The sequence below is a fragment of the Tympanuchus pallidicinctus genome, unplaced genomic scaffold (assembly GCF_026119805.1).
Source record: "Tympanuchus pallidicinctus isolate F22 unplaced genomic scaffold, pur_lepc_1.0 scaffold22, whole genome shotgun sequence".
Lineage (NCBI taxonomy): Eukaryota > Metazoa > Chordata > Aves > Galliformes > Phasianidae > Tympanuchus > Tympanuchus pallidicinctus.
Genome location: NW_026294739.1, coordinates 4,706,400 through 4,725,222, shown reverse-complemented (window position 1 = coordinate 4,725,222; position 18,823 = coordinate 4,706,400). Strand labels below are relative to the sequence as shown.

General features: G+C 48.4%; 1 protein-coding gene across 2 annotated transcripts; it reads left to right on the top strand.

Moving 5' to 3' along the window:
- Positions 1 to 343: 343 nt before the first annotated feature.
- Positions 344 to 15,017, top strand: ITM2C (integral membrane protein 2C). Of its 2 annotated transcripts, none has more exons than XM_052686147.1 (6): positions 344 to 496; positions 7,945 to 8,082; positions 9,539 to 9,727; positions 10,015 to 10,125; positions 12,858 to 13,008; positions 14,184 to 15,017. In XM_052686147.1, the coding sequence occupies exons 1-6, from the start codon at positions 383 to 385 to the stop codon at positions 14,273 to 14,275; spliced, it is 795 nt and encodes a 264-aa protein (XP_052542107.1). In that variant the 5' UTR covers positions 344 to 382; the 3' UTR covers positions 14,276 to 15,017. The 2 variants fall into 2 exon arrangements, with proteins under 2 accessions (XP_052542107.1, XP_052542108.1); XM_052686148.1 differs by having other exon boundaries at positions 472 to 475.
- Positions 15,018 to 18,823: the final 3,806 nt, after the last annotated feature.

Sequence of the window (18,823 nt, the reverse complement as noted above, 5' to 3'; positions counted from 1 at the left end):
CAGTCGCACAATGAATCCTTCTGGATCGGAAGAAAACGCTCGTAATGACTTTTTTTTATCAGTAAATACCGTGTTTAAGTGGATGAAATCAACGTAAGGGTATTGCTGTGTTTTACCACCGGCAGCGTGCAGTTTTCCTCGCTGCCTACGGAGGCTGAGAAGGTTTCCTCAATGTGTTGGTCCTTGTTTCCCTCTCATTTTCTTGTCTTCATAAAGCTGTCAGCGTTCGTTTGCTCCGCTCCGCGCGCTCCTCGGGCCGGGCACGGACGCGGCGCCCCCCGCGTGACGGCGGACCTCCGGCGGGGCGGGAGCGCGGCGGGGCTGCGGGCGGAGCGGCGCCTCCCCGGGGCGGTACCGGCGGCGGCGGCGGCGGCGCGGAGCCATGGTGAAGATCGGCGTCCAGCAGCCGGCCGCGGCGCTCAAGCCGGAGCAGGAGAAGGAGAAGGCGGCGGGGGGCGATGGGGCGGCGGGCGCCGTGCTGCTGCCCGCGGGCGCCGTGAGTGCGGGGCGGGCGGGGGCTGCGGGCCGGGGACCCCCGGGGGGCTCTTCGCCCTCCTCTTTGCGGCGCTTCGTGAGCGGCGAGCGAAGCGAACTTCGGTGAGGTCCGGTCTGTGCTCGGAGCTCGCGGCCGCTGGAAGGGCTGCCCTGAAAGCGTCGGGATGTGCGGATATCGGCCTGCGTGCCAAAGGGTTGGAAGTTTGGGGAGGTGGGGAAGGGACGGGGCAGGATACGTGCAGTCCTGTACGTGCACTCCTACGTGATCCGTTGGCAGTGTGGACCCGAAGCACCCGAGCGCATCCTTTGGTCGGGGTTGTTACTGTGGGGAACGTGGTTTGGGGTTTGGCAGTGGCGGTCAGGTTTCAGGGTGTGACATCTTGTAAGGCTCAGGGCTGGCGTGGAGAGGAGCAGAGCTGTTGGGCAAGATGAAAAGCTAAGGATGAGAGCACGCATAGCTTCTTTCAGCTGTTCTGCAGTCTCAGTTGACACACAGAAGCCAAATTTGTTGGGCTGGGCAAGGGCTGGTGGAGGGCAGCGGGTCCCTGTAGCTGGAGCCTGGGGCAGCCCTGGCTGATGCAGGAGGCCAGATGTGCTTCTGCATTCTGAAATGCACGGAGCTGTGTGCAGTCTGACCACTTATTGAAACCCAATATCTCCCTGACCCAAATCCTATGGGGAGCTGTGAGTCTGCTCCGTTCCCGCGGCTCCTCAAGGCGTTCCCTCCTACAGGGAGCTCCCCAGAGGGTCGCTCAGCTTCAGAGGAGCTCATGAGGTCACCCCTGTGATCTCCCACGTCACGAGCTGGCATGCTCGCAGCTCTCCTAACTGCGCTGTCAGTGTCTGAGCACTCGGTCTGATATTAATCCAGCTCATAGAAGCCATCCCAGCACCTGCAATGGGGAGCCTGGCTGACTGCGTTTTTGTAGTGATTAGGAGAGAAGCAGCAGTAGGCTTCTTCCTGCCCTGGGAGCAGGGCTCATGCCAGACTGTGGTGCTGCCCCCAGCTCACTCCCTGTGATGGGAGCAATGCTGTCGACCTGTGGACTCAGGACCTGGCTGCTTCTGATGAGCAGAGTGAGAACAGGGTTAATGGTACTAACACGGGAAGTAAAGGTAGCAGAAGCGTGCTTCCATCATGAGTACTGCCAGATCCCTGCAAGCAAAGTTACCCTGATTCAGGTTGTGACAGATGGAGGAAATTGGCTTAAGCAGCAAACACTTGAATCGCAGAATCACTAAGGTTGGAAGAGACCATGAAATCACCTGGTCCAACCATCCACCCATCCCCACTGTGCCTGACCCAATACTGTGGGTTTTGTTCTTTGCCTTCTGCCTCCTGGGTAGCACTGTGTTGTTCTCTTAAGTCCACAGGGTCTACAAAGAAACTTTGAAAAGTTAATTTAAAGTGAAGACTCTAATGATTCCTTTATTCCAGCAGAAGGGCAGGCAAGGGAGACAGCGTGACAGGAGAGCAGGAGTTGGGTGGAGGTGAGCTGGGGACAGGGGGGTGTCAGGGAGCACACCCACCTATGGGTGGCCTACTCCTGAAGCTATTTTTCAGGTTATTTGTGATGCTGGATTCTTCTGTAACGGCTTTCTAGGTGTAGTTGGTACACATCTGGACCGAGGGGTGTGCTGCCCAAAAAACCTCCAGCCTGGCTCTCTTGCCATGCCAACAGTTCTTGTCTGTGTCTCCTGCTCTAGCTGCCTTGCAGCAAAATCGCATTGGTGACAGGCAAACTAGATGCTCTGCATTCCTTTTCTCTTTGATCCTGCAACTTCAATCCCAGCGATAGGAGCCAGAGCTGGGAAATGATTCAGCAGCAGCTTCTGCAGACTGTGAATTTTGGCAGGTGCTTGGTACATGCAGAGATGTGCAAGTGGAAGATGGCTGCAGTAGTGCTGTGTCCCAGAGAACGGTAGGCAAGGGCTCCTGACAGCAAGCTGGCACGTGATGAGCCTTGTGTTCATCTGCTGTGCAGCTTGGGTAATTGAAAAGAACATACAAGTTAACTTCAGTCAGAAAATTAATGCGATTTTGAGGCAATAGCAACTTGTTAAGGGCTTATAAAAGAATCTTGTTGTTGTTAGCAGAAGCTGGGGGATGCAGCATCTTCCTCAGGCAGAAGGCAGTCTGAGGCTGTGCAGTCAGTAGCATCATTTGTTGTATTCGTTGGAAAATATCTTCTCAGATGCATAATAGCATTCAGTGAGTTTTAATTGAACTCCAGATTTAGAGTCTGGAATGGAAATGCATATATCTGCCATGCCTTTAATGGCTCTGGGATGTACACTCTGTGCATTTGTGATTCATCGGGTTTCATTAAAGTCTTCTGCTTCACAAGAGGTGAATGATAAGAAGCAGGGGGAAGAGCTTCACGGTGCCACCATCTGTGGGGTTTCTCAGTCTCCTCACTGCCCCAGTGTGCCTTCTGGTGACTCTGGTTGTCCCTGGCTGCTCTGGTGTGTGGGCTGCAGGGATGCTGCCTTGGGGGTGCTTGGAAGGGAGGAAATGGTCTGAACTGGTAAAAACACCTCTGGACTCCTCCGGGGTCCGCTCCAGTCAGATACAGGACCTGGGTCTCACACTGGACTCCAGGCATTAATATTTCATATTCCAGCTGAACATGACAAGGGATCTGACTAAAACTGGAAGAGGAGATTGAGAGGGAATGGCCAATTCTAGCAGATACAGTACAAATGAGATTGAATTTGGAACCACGTGGCTCTCCTTCACCACAGAGATGTGGACTGCAGAGCTGCAGATGTGGAAACCTGAAATCTGCTGGAGAAGCATAGGAGGAAGGTGCAGGAGGACCTGGGCCTCTGTAGCTCTGTGTGTGGAAGGAGCTTTGGGCATGGGAAAATCTGGGAGTGGGGGTTGAAACGAGATGATCGTTGTGGTCCTTTTCAACCCAGGCCATTCTGTGATTCTATGAAAAACACAGAAAGCCAACAAACGTTGTGGGGGAGGGAAAAAGCATTTTCACTTGTGAGCTGGTGTTTTCTTCCCGGGTCACGTGTGGCATTTACATGCCTACAAGGGAGGACAGTGTGGTAGGGTCTGTGCTTCTGCTTGTTTGCTTAACGCATCCTCTGGATTTGCTTTGCAGAGCTGTCCTGCAGCTGTGGCCCCATGCTGAACTCACATAGAACAGTAAAACAGAGAAGAGTCTCCTCTCTTTTGCTGTTTGCTAAACTACATACTGTCTCTTTGCAGTGAATTTTCAAGCAGGGCTGACTCTGACAGGGTTTTCCTATGCTGCTGCAGGAAGAAGAGGTAATCACTGGGCAGTGTATTTTGTATTGGAGCAACTGTGCAGCTTAACATATTTCTGTTCCTGTCTGTTCCATGGGACACGCAGCCCTCCAGCTAGGTGCTCTGTAAGGACAGCCTTATTTCTGCAGCAGGCTTGGTTGGCTCTGCTAATGCCCTGAGTGGTTTTACTCCCAGGAAATAGAAGGGGGAGGCTGGAAAGCCTCCAGCTGGAAGCTGTTGCACCTCTGCCAAGAGAAATAAAATATATAGAAACGCATTCCTCATCCCTGTGCAAAGAGGGAGAAGAAATGGCCCCTAGCTTCAAAACCGAGATGGGACAGGGAGGAAAGAGGAGGTTTGTGTCCCTCTTGCTGGCTGGGGAGAGGGAAGGGAGGACCGCCGAGCGCCCAGGAGTTCTCATATGCTAGGCTGCTTTTCTAACATCCTGCTGGCTTTGTCAGGTAGCAACAAGGCTGTGGTTTTTAATTAGCCGGCGGTTGTTTTTGATATTTTAATTGGCAGTGCTGCCAAGCGACTCCCGAGGCAGGTGGCTTTGTTCCTAGTCACGTGCGGCCCTGTCGCTTAAAGATGCGATTAGATTCATTTATGGCAACCTTTTGCCTTCAGCTGTGATGGTCTCTTAATTACAGCCCTCCTTTTTGGCTCCCAGGCATCTCTGGGCCCAAAAGCCGTCGGCTGTTCTCCCTGTGGAAGTGCTGCTCTGTGGCCCTGCATGAGCACCGCTCAAGTATGGCACACAACTTCTGTTGCCTTGGAAACCATGTGCCATATATATATGCATGTGTGTGTATATATATGCGTGCATGCACGCATGATTTTCTTTCCTGATCTAAAGTCATAGGAATGCTCATCAGTCTGGAAGGGCCGTCCTGTCCTGCCCCAGGGTGGTGGCTTTGGTGGGATTCACTTGGAGGTGCTCAAAGCCAAGTCCAGCAGGGCTTGCTCAGTACCAGCCTACAGCCCTTTGTCAGCACCATGGTGACCAGCTGCCAACTGTGCTTTTTTGCAGGTGAAGTCAATGGGGGTATTGTTTACAGAATCACAGAATGGCCAGGGTTGGAAGGGACCTCAAGGATCGTGAATCTCCAACCCCCCTGCCACATGCAGGGCCACCAACCTCCACATTTAATACCAGATCAGGCTGCCCATGGTCCCATTCAATCTGGGTCTTTTGTTGCTTCAGGTCTTCATGTTCTGTAAAGCAGTATTTGATTTTTACAAGCAATATGGCACTTCATATGCTCAAGATATAGGCCTTGACATTATTCTCCCTTTCCCATCTTTGCTTTTGGTTGCCAAAAGTAAATATGCAGCAAGATCAATTAGGTTTTCTGATGTGAGTTTCTTACATTTTGATCCTGCTTCCTTAGGAGAGGAAGGCAGGGCTGCCTGTGGCAGTGGCTGTAATTGCATCGGTGCATCCTCCACATCAAGAGCACAGACAACAAGCACCTCCTGGAGATGGCTGACGTGTTTTACTGCCTTTCAGCTAGAGCTGCTCTCAAAACTGCATCCCTTTGAGTATTTACTCTGTATCATTTCTCTCCTTACTTGTCAGTCATCAAAATCGCATCTATTTTTAGTGGCCCCAAGCTCCTGTGCCGTTGGAGCTGTGCACTTAGGCACTTGCCAAGCTGTGCCCCCTGCTCATAGGCCCTGTGATGTCTAAAATGAAAGATTTGAAACCTTTGTATTTCATAAACGCAGGAAAAAATGGTTGATGGAGAGCTCAACAAATGCATCTTTTAATCAGCAAGATGTGCATGAGCAGATCTGGCTGTAGCTGGATATTACATTATTGTTAAGGATGTATGTGCTTATGCACCCATAGCAAGTTACATAAATACAGAGGGAGAATATCTCAAATCTCAGAGCAGCCGGAGGAGAGAAGACTTTGAGCAAAGCGATGGCTGCGGTGTTTCTCTACCTGTGTAATTAGATGTCATTCAGAAGGAAATGGAGTAGAGAAAACTGATAAGCTCTGAGGAGCTGCCTGCCCTGAGCTGTGTTCCTGGAGGAGCCGCTGTGCTGTTTTGATCTCCTGGCAGCAGCTGACGAAGGGAGGCAGGCAGAGCTGCTTCAAAAGCAGGAAAAGGGCACGCGCTGAGCCTGGCTTTGCTGAGGAGTGCTGTGAGTCGTGGGGAGCGAGGCAGGACACAGCACCTTTCATTTCCACACTTTGTCATCTCCAGCAAGACGCCGGTCAGGAAGAGAGATTGAAGCGAAGATCTATTTTTCATAAGGTTAGAATGTGCTGATAAGACATCTGAAAGATGGCAGCTCATTGGGTTATGGCTAGCAGCTCATTGGGTTATGGCTAGCAGCTTGCACTGGGGTGTGTTTCCAACGGCCAAGGACCTGCAAGGACTTCTGTATATGTATTTTTAAAGGGCAAGTTCTTCAAAAAGACACAACAGTCCCAGGGGGGAGTCTGCACTGACCTTGCTTTAAGAAAGTTGCTGGTGTGGATGCGAGGTCTGCGTGCAGGCTGGGGAAGAGCAAGGTGTGCTGCAAGCCAACTGCTGGCACTGGGGAGCCAAAGGCAGCTGGCAGCCTTTGCTCACGGGCTCTCTCCTTCTCTGAGCACAGAGTGCTGGAACCACTGCTGGCCTGGTGGCTCAGACCCTTCCCAACCCCATCTCTGCAGCAGAGCAGTTTCCCTTCACCGTGTCCTCAGAAAGCCTGGAAATTCTGAAGAAAATCCCCAGGCTGAATTAGGGCTTTTTTACCCCCCAGGCTGATTTGAAGACTCCTCTACCAGACGCTCTGTAGCATAACTTCTTCTCCTCCCAGCTGGGTACCTCCACCCGCGCTCTGTTCCTGCGCCCTCCCTGTGAGCAGGCATGGTGCTGAAGCATAAGGAATATCCTGTGCTATCCAAGAAAAGGAGTTCCTTTTTATACTCCATGCCCTTGCCTGCTGCCAGGCACTGTGTAGAGCATCTGCAAAGGGATCGTGCCTGCACATTGGAGCTGACTCAGCTCATCTAGGGATCCAGGTTGTGCTGGAGCTGCCTCTGCTTCGCCCGGTGGGATGAAGTGCCTGCAGCACAACGCCGGGTGAGCAGGGGCTGTCCTTGAGACGTGGATGCCTTCTATAGTGAGAAAGAGCAAGCCGTGCCTTTGCCACAGGTTACACAGGGGTAGTTTCTAAATTGCGGTTTGTTCCTAGTGACAAGGGTTGGTGGCCTTCACATGTGGAAGGAAGAGGAGATCTGCATCTCGGTGAAGGTTTGAGCTGCTGGTTTGTACACAATATACCACAGGGCTGGAGTTAATCGTTCCTGCCCAACACCATTGTTAACCTCACCTCCTTCATTGCCACTCCATTGGAGAAGTGGCTGTTGAGCTTTTCCTTCCTCTGTTAGGCTTTGCAGTGTTATTTTTCTATCTTTTCCTGGTGTATCACAGCTTCCCCAAGGGCAAAGTACTGAGCATCTTCCCCACCTCCTCCCAAATGCAGAGCTTGGGTGGTGTGTTACCAGCACGGGAGCCCAGCACCTTTAGGATGACATTTGCTTGCGGAGCGTTAACCGTTTTTCCAGCCATTCCTCGGTGTCAGCAGCAGCAGAGCTTTGTGTTCATTTCCACCCCCACTGGCTGCACTGCTTCTGCGATGACAGGTACCTGAGGAAATGTGTCTCGTGGAACACTGGACGTACAGCATGACTCTCATTGGAGCTGTTCGTGTCAGAGAACCTTTAACTTGTGCAGAATTGCGATTTTCTTTTCTTTGTGGCTTGTCACCATTGCCACCCCTCATCTGTAGGAGGAGGGGAAGGGGAGAGAGGAGATGAACTTCAAATGCTTTATTTTTCAGCTTGCTTTGTTTGCTGGAGGAGTGGCAACAAGTTGATTAAATGCCAATCCTTCAGCATAGGGAGCTGGCAGTGTGCTGCAGGTCCTCCAAAGCTGGGATGATGGGGAAATGCATACAGATTAATTTCTGCTGGAAGTGTGCTGCAGTTGCGGCTCCACAAAGCTGGTTGGGAGCCTTGGGGTTCCACCCTGGCCAAAATGCATTCAGATGTGAAGTCAAGTTGCAGGATCATGCCTCTATTCTTCAGTCTCACGCCCCGAGCTCGTGTGTAACCTTTAAATGATATATTGTTGATTTTCTGGTCCCTTTGGCAGCAGCTGGCTGATGCTCTCGCTCTTGCCTCACAGGAGGAGCAGGCTCCCGTGGTGCAGGGCCGCAGGTCATCGCTCAGCGGGGTGTGCTACCTGACCATGGGTCTCCTCGTGCTGCTCCTTGGCTTGGTCTTTGCATCAATGTATGTCTACAGATACTTCTTCATCACGCAGGTATGGGTCAGCTGGGAAGGATGGTTGGCTCCTCAATCTGGAGCAGCAAAGCAAACTGCATCGAGCCTTTGATTTGTGCTCCTGCTTGTTGCTTTGCACAGTGGGGATTTTGGAGCTGGTAACTGTGGGCCACGCAGATGGGGCATGTCTGAAGTGCTGGGCTCAGGCTCGCCTCTGTCCTGACCGTCAGGAAGGGTCTTCCAGACATCCTCCTCTACCCCTCTCGTGTTTTGTTTTGTGTTTGTTTTCTTTTTTTAACTCTTTGAAAATATGACCCGCAAGTTCAGCCTTGTGAACCCAATGTTACCGCTTTCAGTGGTCAACCAGTTTTCAAAACTTGTCTGGTTGCAGGGCTTGAGCAAGCCCTGAAGAGAGCAGGGGGTACAGGCAAGGCAAAGCAGCATTTTGCAATGGGTTTTTTAGGCTGTAGTGCAGAGAAACTCTGTGAGCACAACAAAAATAGATGCTGCTATTAATAAAGCAAGCAAAGCAAGCTGGAGATGAAATGACAGATGGGCCTACATCCTCTGTTAAATTCAGCACCTTTTCTTCCATGTAGGCTTTGCAGAGCTCTGCCTGGTGAATGCACTGGAACAGCAGCGCTGTGGATTTAAGCAGCATTGGGTCAAAGCCTGGGGAGGGAGACACAACACAGCCCCATTTTAAGGAGGAAATTGCTGTGCTCTGTGGCTTGCTGAGTGCTTAGCCAAGAAACTTCAGTCATCAATTTGCACTGAATACCTCGTTCTGCTGTTCAGCCAGCACTTATCCACTCAGCAGTGTCTTTTTAGACTCTCATAGCTCCGTACATGCTTATGCTGTCAAATTAATTTGCAGTCCTTGTTTTCGGGTGCATCAATTATTTATTACTTGTGCTCTCATACATCTGATCTGGAAATCCCATGACAACCATAGGGCTGCTCAGCTCTCCCACACACTGGTGGTAATCCAGTGGGCCCAGGTACAGGGATTTTGGTGCAAACAACTTTGTGCCTTTGGACTGCAGGAGAGCAGCGGCTCCTGTTTTTGTCCTGCTGCATCTGCCACATGCAAGCTATGAGTACCTTTAGAAGTGATGCTTTGCTTGCTCCAAGCCTGTATGCCTTATGGAGAAAAACGCAAGTACTGTAGGCTATGTCTGTGGAACAGCCCAGCTACAAAACATAAGAACCCACAGACAGTTTACCTTTCTGCTGACCCTCTGTGAAATCCCACGGGGCATCCTTTGTTTCCCTTGGATCTGACCAGCAGGAAGGAAGGAGGGGTTGTTTCACAGGGGTGTTTTGAACTGCCTTCGTCAAGAGCATCCTCTAGCCAACAGGCTGAGCTTGACATATGTGCCAAACGCCTGTTCAAAAAGGGTATTTTTACCCAGTTTCTCCTGTGTTGGCTGTAGTTGTTAATGGGGTGTGGGATGTATGTGTGTTGTGCCTCCAGCTGGATCTCATTCCCACAGCTTCCCCGCGAGAGCGTGTTTCACTGCGGCGTCCTTTATGAAGACTCGCTGTATTCGCCCTTCAAGGGGCAGCTGGAACTGCACGAAGATGTCAAGATTTACATCGAGGACAACTATGAGCAAATCAATGTCCCGGTGCCCCAGTTTGGAGGGAGCGACCCTGCGGATATCATCCATGATTTCCAGCGAGTAAGGGGCTCTTGGGTTCTTTGTGAGCATAGCACTGTTGCTGTTGTCCCATATCTGCACAATGATCTCATTTTTGAGATGTCTTCCCCCTCAGGGCCATGTCTGAGCTTTTCCAACCTGCTCCTTGTGTGTTCCTTAGGGTGGACTGAGGTTGCTTCAGTCTGCAGTGCTTCTGGTTTGCTGAACAGTACTTCTTTCCTTCCCTGCTTGGCCTCCTTTCACCTACGTTTACAGCCATGTTTCATTGAGAAGGGCTCAATTTGTTAATTTCTCTGCTTGGAACACAGGGTCTAACAGCTTATCATGACATAACGCTGGATAAATGCTACGTCATTGAGCTGAACACCACTATCGTGATGCCTCCACGCAACCTCTGGGAGCTGCTGGTTAATGTGAAGGTATGGCTGCAGTCCTGCTTTATTTTGTATGCTTTTCTGGGCTCTTGGGAAGCAGAAACAGAAAGTGGTGTCTGTAAAAGCGAGCCTTGGACCTAACAGAGCTGAGTTTTCGTGGATAGCAAAGCCTTTGTGGGTTGCAGCTGGAACAATCACATTGCAGGCAGCACAGTAATGCAGACATGACAGATGAACCTGACTGGGGCGGCACACAAAAGCAGCTGATCCCTTTCCCCAGGTGTTTACTGAGAGTTGGGAACCAACGGGGGTAAAAAAAAAAGCCTTCCTTTTGCTCTTGCTGCTGCATTTTACTTTTGCAGAGCTGTCAGTGCCCCATGGGGAGTACTGGGGCCTCTGCTTTTACCTCTTTGGGGTGTGATCTGGGGCTGCTCCCCCTGCCATGCTGAGGGCTGAAATGCAGCTTTTGATCTAATGCAGTTTTGCTCACAACAGGCATTAATTGGGTTTAGTACTGGCAGTTTTGTTCAGTTCAGAGGCTCATGCTGATGTATTGCACTGACTGAAAACAACCTTAAAATAGAGCACTATTAAATCTTAACAGCAGGAAAAAAAAAAAACAACAGGATTTTTAAGGCTGCAGAAGGTGAAGCAAAGCATTTAGTCTGGCTTTCTTACTCTCTTCCATAAGGGCCTGTTTAAAAGCAAAAAAAAACCAATATAATTCCCTGCAATGTGATGAACTTTGTGGGGTTAAGCTGAGAGGTGAAAAGTTGTGCCCTGAGAGATGCCCGACCTCTGGTCCTTGTCAATCTCCCAGCTTGTTTCCCAGCACTCCTTGCAGTCTCATCCACTGCGACCATCTGTTTGCTGTGCTGGGAGCCCTGCTGGGGCTACAACACACATTTATGTACAACTCACTCCAAACCAGGCACTGTGGCAGGTGACCAGTCCCCACAGCAGGGGAAATGGAAAGGAGAGGATTGCGCAGGCTGACGGCAGAGCCTCATTAAAACACTGGCAGAGTGGAGATGCTGGTCACGTCCTCAAATAACAGGTATAAAATCACAGGGAGTGGAAATTATACTTTATCGGAAATGGAATTTAAAGGGAAATAAAAATGTAGTTAAGATGGTTTTATGACTATTATGATCTCAATTCTTTAAAGAGCGTACAAAGCAGACGTGAGTTTAAATAAATTCATGATTATTGGGATGGATAAGTGTCCAGTCTGTCTGTGCAGGTTTTAATGTGCACCTTGGGGACATCGTTTTCGAGTGCTTAGCTTGGTCTTACCGCTCACAGAAGTCTCTCACCATGAGACAGTAGAGCAGGCTGCCCAGAAGTGTGCCCTTCTCTGAAGTACTCCTTGCTGGTCCTTGCTTTTCTCCTCTCAATCCAGTCAAGTTTCTCATGAATGAGACTGATTTCCAGCTGCAGGTTGAGTTTTGAAGGTGTTTGGTGGCTTCAGCCCTACTTCTAGCGCCAAACCTCAGTGCAGCAAGTAATTGTAATTGCTTTTTCTGGTGGCACAGGCACTCAGTGAAGCTTTTGCCCTTTCTTCAGCCTGCTGCCTGCTCGTGGTCTCTGCAGCCTTTAGGTATGGCTGTGCCCAGCCCAGATCTCAGCCTGCTGTGTGCCTTACCGGGCCTCTCTGTCTGAGTGCTTTGCCTGCAAAGGGCAGCTATGCTGCTTCTTGCAAATTTATGTCTGGCTTTGTGTGACGGTTCGGTGAGCAGAGCTACATGAGTACCTGAGAGTAAAGGATGGAAGGATGCTCCCAGCGTGCAGTCGCAGGAAGCTGGAGATGACCCGGTTAAATGATGGATGATCCACGTCTTTTGTAGAACCTGGTTAATTTCCCAGTGGAGATGCTGGAAGCTCTAGTTTTCTTAAAACTGTTGGCAGAGAATTGATGGTATCGTTTGTTGTGCAGTCCCATGATGGAGGAGCAAGAAATCCTGATTATCTCAGCTCCCACAGCTATTTAAGTTTAAAACAATGAAAGGACTGGATTGCCTGTGTGTGTGCCTGTAAGCCATTCCAAGGCTGTGCCAGATCCTGAGCCCAGTCCCCTGTGTTAACATGAGGACTCATGCCTGTAACTGCACACATCGTGTGCCCTCTCCTGTGCTCCCCCACTGAGAATCAGTAATTGAATTTCTTGCAGAACAGTTGTGTCAGTGTAATACAGGGTAATACAGGCTTCTGCTAATAATCTTGTGCTGCACCATTAAAAGAGAGCTGTATCGATCCGAGAGGCTCCGCCAGCCCAGCAGCACGGAGCTGACTTAATGCAGTGTGTTTCCAGGTACATCTCTGTGGAGATAACCAGTCCTGTGGTGGAAATTGAAGAGGTGAAGTTTGAAACTGCTGCTGTTGCTTGCCTTTTCGTCTCATATTGCTCCCTCTTGCAGAATCTGCCGATTCTTTTATTTCTTTGACGTACCTTAGGCAAAAGGCACCAGAAATGAAGCTCTGCTTCATGGCCTAGTAAGCATCCAGTCTGGTTAGAAGTGCCTCCAGTCCAAACTGTGCTTGTAGCATGGCTGCTCGTCGCCCAGGTAGCCTTCAGGCACCTCCAAGCTGGATTCCTCACTGCTGAGCAGCTTCCTGCAGCAGGAGCAGTGGCCTCCATCCCCGGGATACTCCCAGTTCCTCCATTTCCTCTCTCCCATTTTTTCCAGTCCCCGGTGGCTCTCTCCTAGCAGCACCTCTCCTTAATAAGAGATCACTGCACTGGTCATGCCTTATTTTGGTGGAAACTGTCATTTCAGAAGGGGACATACCTGCCTCAGACGTACATCATCCAGGAGGAGATGATTGCCACTGAGCACGTCAGCGACATGGAGCAGCTCGGCTCCTTCATCTACCGCCTGTGCAGCGGCAAGGAGACCTACAGGCTGAAGCGGAGGAGCACCAGGAGACGTAAGAGCCTCGCAGTGCTCAGCTGCCCCTGCATCCCAGCCCTTATTTCTGCTGCAACAGCCTCAGGGCGAGGTGGGGGGGTTCCCTGCAGGTGGAATCACACAGAGCTCTTGAGGTGTTTCCCACTTCGTTCAGCTGAACCCCAGACATCACTGCAAATGGGTGCTGGCTGCTGCCAGTGTTTCTGTTGTCACACCTATTGGGCTAATAGAAACATTAATACAAATACTTGCAGGAGCCTCCAGTTCATTGCACATGGACTCCTGGGGCTGAACTAATAGCTGGGCTATTGGGAACTGTTCAGAAAATTTCCTTAATGCGGACAGTGGCAGCTATTCAGAGCAGATTAAATCTGCAAATTGCCTTAAATTAAGTTCCTAATAATACGAAAACAGTTTTGAGGAGAGAAGGTTAGACTACCTTAAACTGATTTCATGAAAAAAAAACAGTATGTATTTTATACACAAATACTAATGTTGCTGCAATAATAATAACATTAATCTGTTTCAGCAAGTTATCTGTTTATTTTCAAGCCTTATCTGAAACATGATCCTATTCTTGGTTTGGCTCCCTCGGTGGGATGCTTGGTGCTGAGGGTGTCTGGAAGCTGTACAGGGCTGTACGTGCTGCTTTCCCAGAGCAGCCCCCATAGCCCTGTGCAGAGCTGCAGCCCTGGCATGGCCCTGTTTGTCAGCAGGGTGCAGCCAGGCCGTATCTGCCTGGTGCTGCTGCCCAGAGATGAGCTCCTGCAGCACAGAGACATGGGGAACAGCTGTTGTTCTCCAGAGAGGCTGAGGCTTTGGCAGCATCAATGTGTGTGCTGATTCAAACAGCCAGCAGGTGATGATTTTAAGCCCACATTGGCTCTGTACCAGCCTATAGTTTCTGCTGGTTTTGTGAGGATTTCTGGTCTCAGAGATAACACTGAGGTGCTGTCAGCTGAAGCCAGCTGCTTCCCTGTGGCTCCCCAGCTCATGGTTACTGCAGAACCAGGGCCAGGCAATGTTCTTCCTAAGATGAAATTATGCCATGTTCTGTATGGGCTGTGTTGTTCCTGCATCTCAGCGCTCAGCAATTGCATCCTTTCTGCTTTTCTTCCCTGACTTGATGCAGCTCTTATAAATGAACGCTGGTTGAATTTTGTCCTTGTCTTTCTCTCTTTTAATCCCTTGCAGGTATCAGTCGACGTGAGGCTGGGGACTGCCACCGTATTCGTCACTTTGAAAACACTTTTGTGGTTGAAACTGTTATCTGCAAAAAATCATGAAGCCCCTGTCCAGCTGTAATCTTCCATGGCTTTGCTTGCACACACATGCTCTCAGCCCTCTTTTTAGACTTGGTAATCTGTCTTACTTCTTTACTCCCTCTCCTGCTTGTGCAACTCTAAAGCCTTGGGTCTGTCATGGCCTCGCAGTTGATTCTGTTCTCTTTTCTCTTTACTGAGATGTTTTGCTGGGCTTAAATTTATGCAACAGTCACAGATGGCCTTGGAGCGGATACAGCCTCTTCCTCCCCACAGCGTGGAGATCTGTTTGAGGAGCAGGTTTGGGGTAGAAGGGATGGCCAACAAGTGGGATGCTGGAAATGGGTGCTCTTCTCCTATCTGAGCAGTTTCATGCTGGCACTGTTGTGAGGCTGGGGTAGAAGGTATACTACAGGAGGAGAATTACCATTCTGATGCTAATGTAATGACAGAGTATGTCATCAGATGGACTTAGAATTAGATGTGAAGTTACCAAGAGGGTGATTTGGAAAGCTCAGCAGAAGGAGGGTTTCTGCCCACACTGAACTGTGATGCTCACAGTTTGTTGTCCCAATGAAGACCAAGTTTTCAAACAGTGGAAGCAGCCCGTATGCATTGTTTCTGTGTATAGCTTCTGGCTGAATTGCAGTGGCATACCTGGAATCGGCCAGGCTACCCTCCCTCAGCCTTCAGTATAACAAGCAAGTGGTGTCTGCTTGTGGCTCCTGAGCTCATTTGCTGCCGTATTGCCTGAGTAAATAGAGGTGAGCCTCCAGACCTGCTCCTGCCTGGAAGATGAGTTTTGTTCACGTAGATCTGTCTTTCTGAGTTGTCAGAATCCCATCTGTCTGTGGATGGGTGCCATGCCAGCATGCAAACTGGTATCAGCAGCAGAATCAGTAGTTACTGGCAACTGCAGAAACAGGGTGGTTTGTTTTTTTTTGTTGCTTGTTTGTTTTTGAGAGCATATTCCCATAGGACTCCTCTGAAGAAAGCTGTTTTGATCATAATTCCTCTAGCCCAGCTGTGTGTTGTGTCATCTGTAGGCACCACTGGAGAGCAGGTGTTGATACAAGGCAAGATTCAGTGCATCAATATACTGCAGAGAAACTGTGTGAACAAAATTGTGTTTCTATTGATCATCAGAAAGAAAAATTTCAGGGTAATTAAATATTCTTCCCTCTGTTCCATAAATATAGTTAAAACTAATGAGGTTCTTAAAATGCAGGCAGTTTTTTGACTTGAAAGAACAGCTTGGCACATTCTTGTTAATTGGTTTTCAGCAAATCTGGACTTGTTCATCTGTTGAAAGGAGTTTGTTGTTTCAGGAAGAGAAAGGATAAAGTAAATGCAAGAACAATCATTAACTCAGCAGGACCAAAAAAAAATTAATGTATTTGAGAGTCAAACTTCTCTTAGTAGTACTGTGAGCTGATTATATGAAAACAAAACAGTACCTTAAAATGATCACATAATGCAATAGCAATTAGTATGTCCTTGGAAAAAAGATATAAAGATATAAAAAAAGAGTCAACCGTAAACATTAGATCTTAATAGGTAGAGCAGGAGATGCTGATCTCCTGCTTTAAGGTGGATGTGAGATGTCAGATGGCACGTGTTTCATGCAGACCGGTGAGGAAAGTTTCCCACTGCCGGCGGAGTATTTGCTTTTATAGTACAGCTGTGTTTTTCCAACTACAACTTGCTATTAGCCCTAGCCTTTCATCGCAGAGTGAATGATGAGAGTCAGAGTATCGGTTTGCTTGGTGCAAGTATCACAAACTGGTAAATTTAAGCCCTGCATTTCTCTCTGTTTCTGGGATCCTGCACTCAAGTGAGCGCTCAGACCTTTTCCCTTCCCTCTGATTCTGCATGAATTAACTGGTCATTGAATATGCTAACTCCCTGCAACCCCGCAGCTGTAAGGACAAGCCCTGATTCTTTAAGGTGAACTAATGTGGTTGCTGTTTCATAGGGTGAGAATGCAGTTGTCTAGAAAGAAAATGCTTTGTATATTTTGTCTGGTAGAACTCTTACCTCTTAGGAAACATCCATGGGATAATAAAATCTTTTACCTCTGATACATAAAGTGTGTGTTTGTTCCCAATCAAAACACATTTTTGAATTTACCTCTTCTGTACCTGGGTGCTTTTTCCTTTGTTGGGTTCTGTAGAAGGGATTTGCATTCTACAATCATTTGCTGAAGCCTGTTCTGTAGCTCAAGCTATTAATTTGGGCTGATGTAAAGATGGAAATGGTGGCAGCTTGCAAAGGTGTTTTCTGGAGTCACGTCTGGAAAATCCACTGTTCCTCTGTGTCTGTGCCTCAGGAAATTCCTGCGGCCCTTCCAGCAGAGAGGTCAGTGAGGAAAAAGCTGTGATCTGAGTGGTGCTCTGCCAGGAGATTGCTTACTGGGAAAATCAAAATGTTGTCTTAAAAAGTAAGTGCTGAGGAGATAATTTCAGTGCGCACCTATTAGGACCATCTGTTTCAGTGTTAGTACAAGAAATAGGCATATTCTGACTGTTGATGACCAGTGCCTGGAATATTCTTCATCATTACTACTGAAGTCTTCGTTTTTCACCTAGCTAACCATTTGAAGGGTAATAGAGAGGCAAGATCTGCTGTTACCATGAATTTGAAACTCATCTGTTTTGACCGTGTGTGACTACAGGATTTCAGGATAAGTTCTGAACTCAGTCTCCCTGCCGTGGAGCAGGAGCAGCCCGTCCCAACACCCTCAAGCACATTCCTTGGAATGTGTTGTCTGTGTGTCCCACTGCAGGCTGGGGCATCTTGCTGGGTTGGTGGGAAGTCCCGTGAAGCTTGCCTTGTTGTTTGTACCCAGCCCATGCGGCTCAACAAGAACAGATGTCAGATACCTTCTGTTGATGCCAAACTAATGAAAGACTGTTCTAACTCTTGGACACGCTTATATATGTGCCTTAGGATGTCCAAAATTGGGCCCCTTTGCTTCCTGGAGAGTAAGGATACATTGGCTAAACACAGTCTTGTGAACAGCAAAAAATATGCCGTGCTATTCATTCTGATAAAGGAAGTTGAGGATAGGTTTCAAGGTTGCTGAAAAAATCATCAGTTAATGTTTGTGACTCCATTTTCAGTCAATTTAAATACATTATCCACAAAGTTTTGAATGGAATGTATAGTTGCAATCAGACATTCAACTCAAAAATCTGATCGTGTCTCCTCCAGTCATAGAATTCATAGCTAATGGTGGTACCTATGTTGAAAAAGTGTTTTGTATCTGAGAATTTGCTCCATCAAATAATGCTATTGCTCTCTTCGTATTGGTTGTAATCTCCATGGAAGTAAACAGGAGGAATTGCTTTTGGAGCAACCTTGACAATTCCTCTTCATTCAGTGCAGCCCAGGCAAGTCAAAGGGTTGGACACCTATGGCCCTGTGCATCAGATATTTATACTGGCTGGTATTTTACAAAACAAAGCTGACTTCAGGACAGGGTGATACTAGCTGTTGCTTTTCCTGGTGGCTGCAGAACAGCCTCACGTACATAGGAGTTTTCTGCTTCTCTGCACGAGGACCAGACCTGATTGCTCTGAAATGCAGTGGCATCTGACATGCAGTGCCTGCAGGTAAGGCGGTAAGTACTGAGCAGGAATACCAACTGTGTGTCCCTGCCTGCTGCCTTGGGGCTGCTGCTTTCAGCATCTCTACTGTATTCACAGGCAATCTTGTTTTAGGATGTCTTGTTGATACCTTAGATGGGTGGGTTGAAGAATCAAGAAGCAGCTGTTTCCTTAAGTTTGCAGAGAATATTTTCTCTGGGAATATTATTATTTATAGGGAATGTGTTTATGCCAGTTCTGATTAATTGTTCTTGCTAGTAAAAAGAATTCTTCAGTGGAAGCCATGATGTTGTTCAATTCATTTGGATTAATTAATCTGAAAGGTCAAGTATGTAAGTTCACAATTGAGCTTTTAGATCTGTTTTTGAGTCCAATTGAAATCATACCATGCAATAGTTGAGATATTCTCATGCTCAGACTAGGGAAAGAAGCTTCAGAGAAGAAGACAACTGATTGAAGCACACTGAAGAAAATTCTCAGAATTCATTGTCTTTTAAAGAGATTTCCCCAGCATTTCTCTCTGTGCTCCATCCATGATTAATGGTGCAACTAATTTTTAATCTTGCTGTTCTATGGTTTTTGTGCTCCTTTCCTTTCAGGAGGTAAGATAAAGGCTTTGGATCAGGGCCCAGCTGCTCGCTGTTTTCGGATCATGATGCCACACTTGCCTCTGCTCTAATAAAGTCACTCCACATGGGCTGTTCTCCCTTTTCCATGAATTGAAATGAGTGTGTGTAAAATGCAGAAAAGCAGCCAGAAGCAGAGCTGTGAGTGCTAACACAGCACAGGTGGTCGCAGCTCAGCCTGGGCCCCTTTGAGACACAAGACGGGTTTGCAATACGTGTTTCAGACCATCTCTCTCTGGGCAATATAGCAGCTTTTAAAAAAGATTCAATTAAGATGTCAAGGATGTAAATGGTTTCTCTTCCCCCTCCCCACGACAGTGTTAGCCCATGAAATGGAT

Bases quoted from the DNA above. Each gene is read 5' to 3' on its own strand.
- ITM2C (XM_052686147.1), top strand. From the start codon at position 383: ATGGTGAAGATCGGCGTCCAGCAGCCGGCCGCGGCGCTCAAGCCGGAG. The intron at 8,083-9,538 runs GTATGGGTCAGC...TCATTCCCACAG, and splicing joins GATACTTCTTCATCACGCAG to CTTCCCCGCGAGAGCGTGTT. The intron at 13,009-14,183 runs GTAAGAGCCTCG...AATCCCTTGCAG, and splicing joins GCGGAGGAGCACCAGGAGAC to GTATCAGTCGACGTGAGGCT.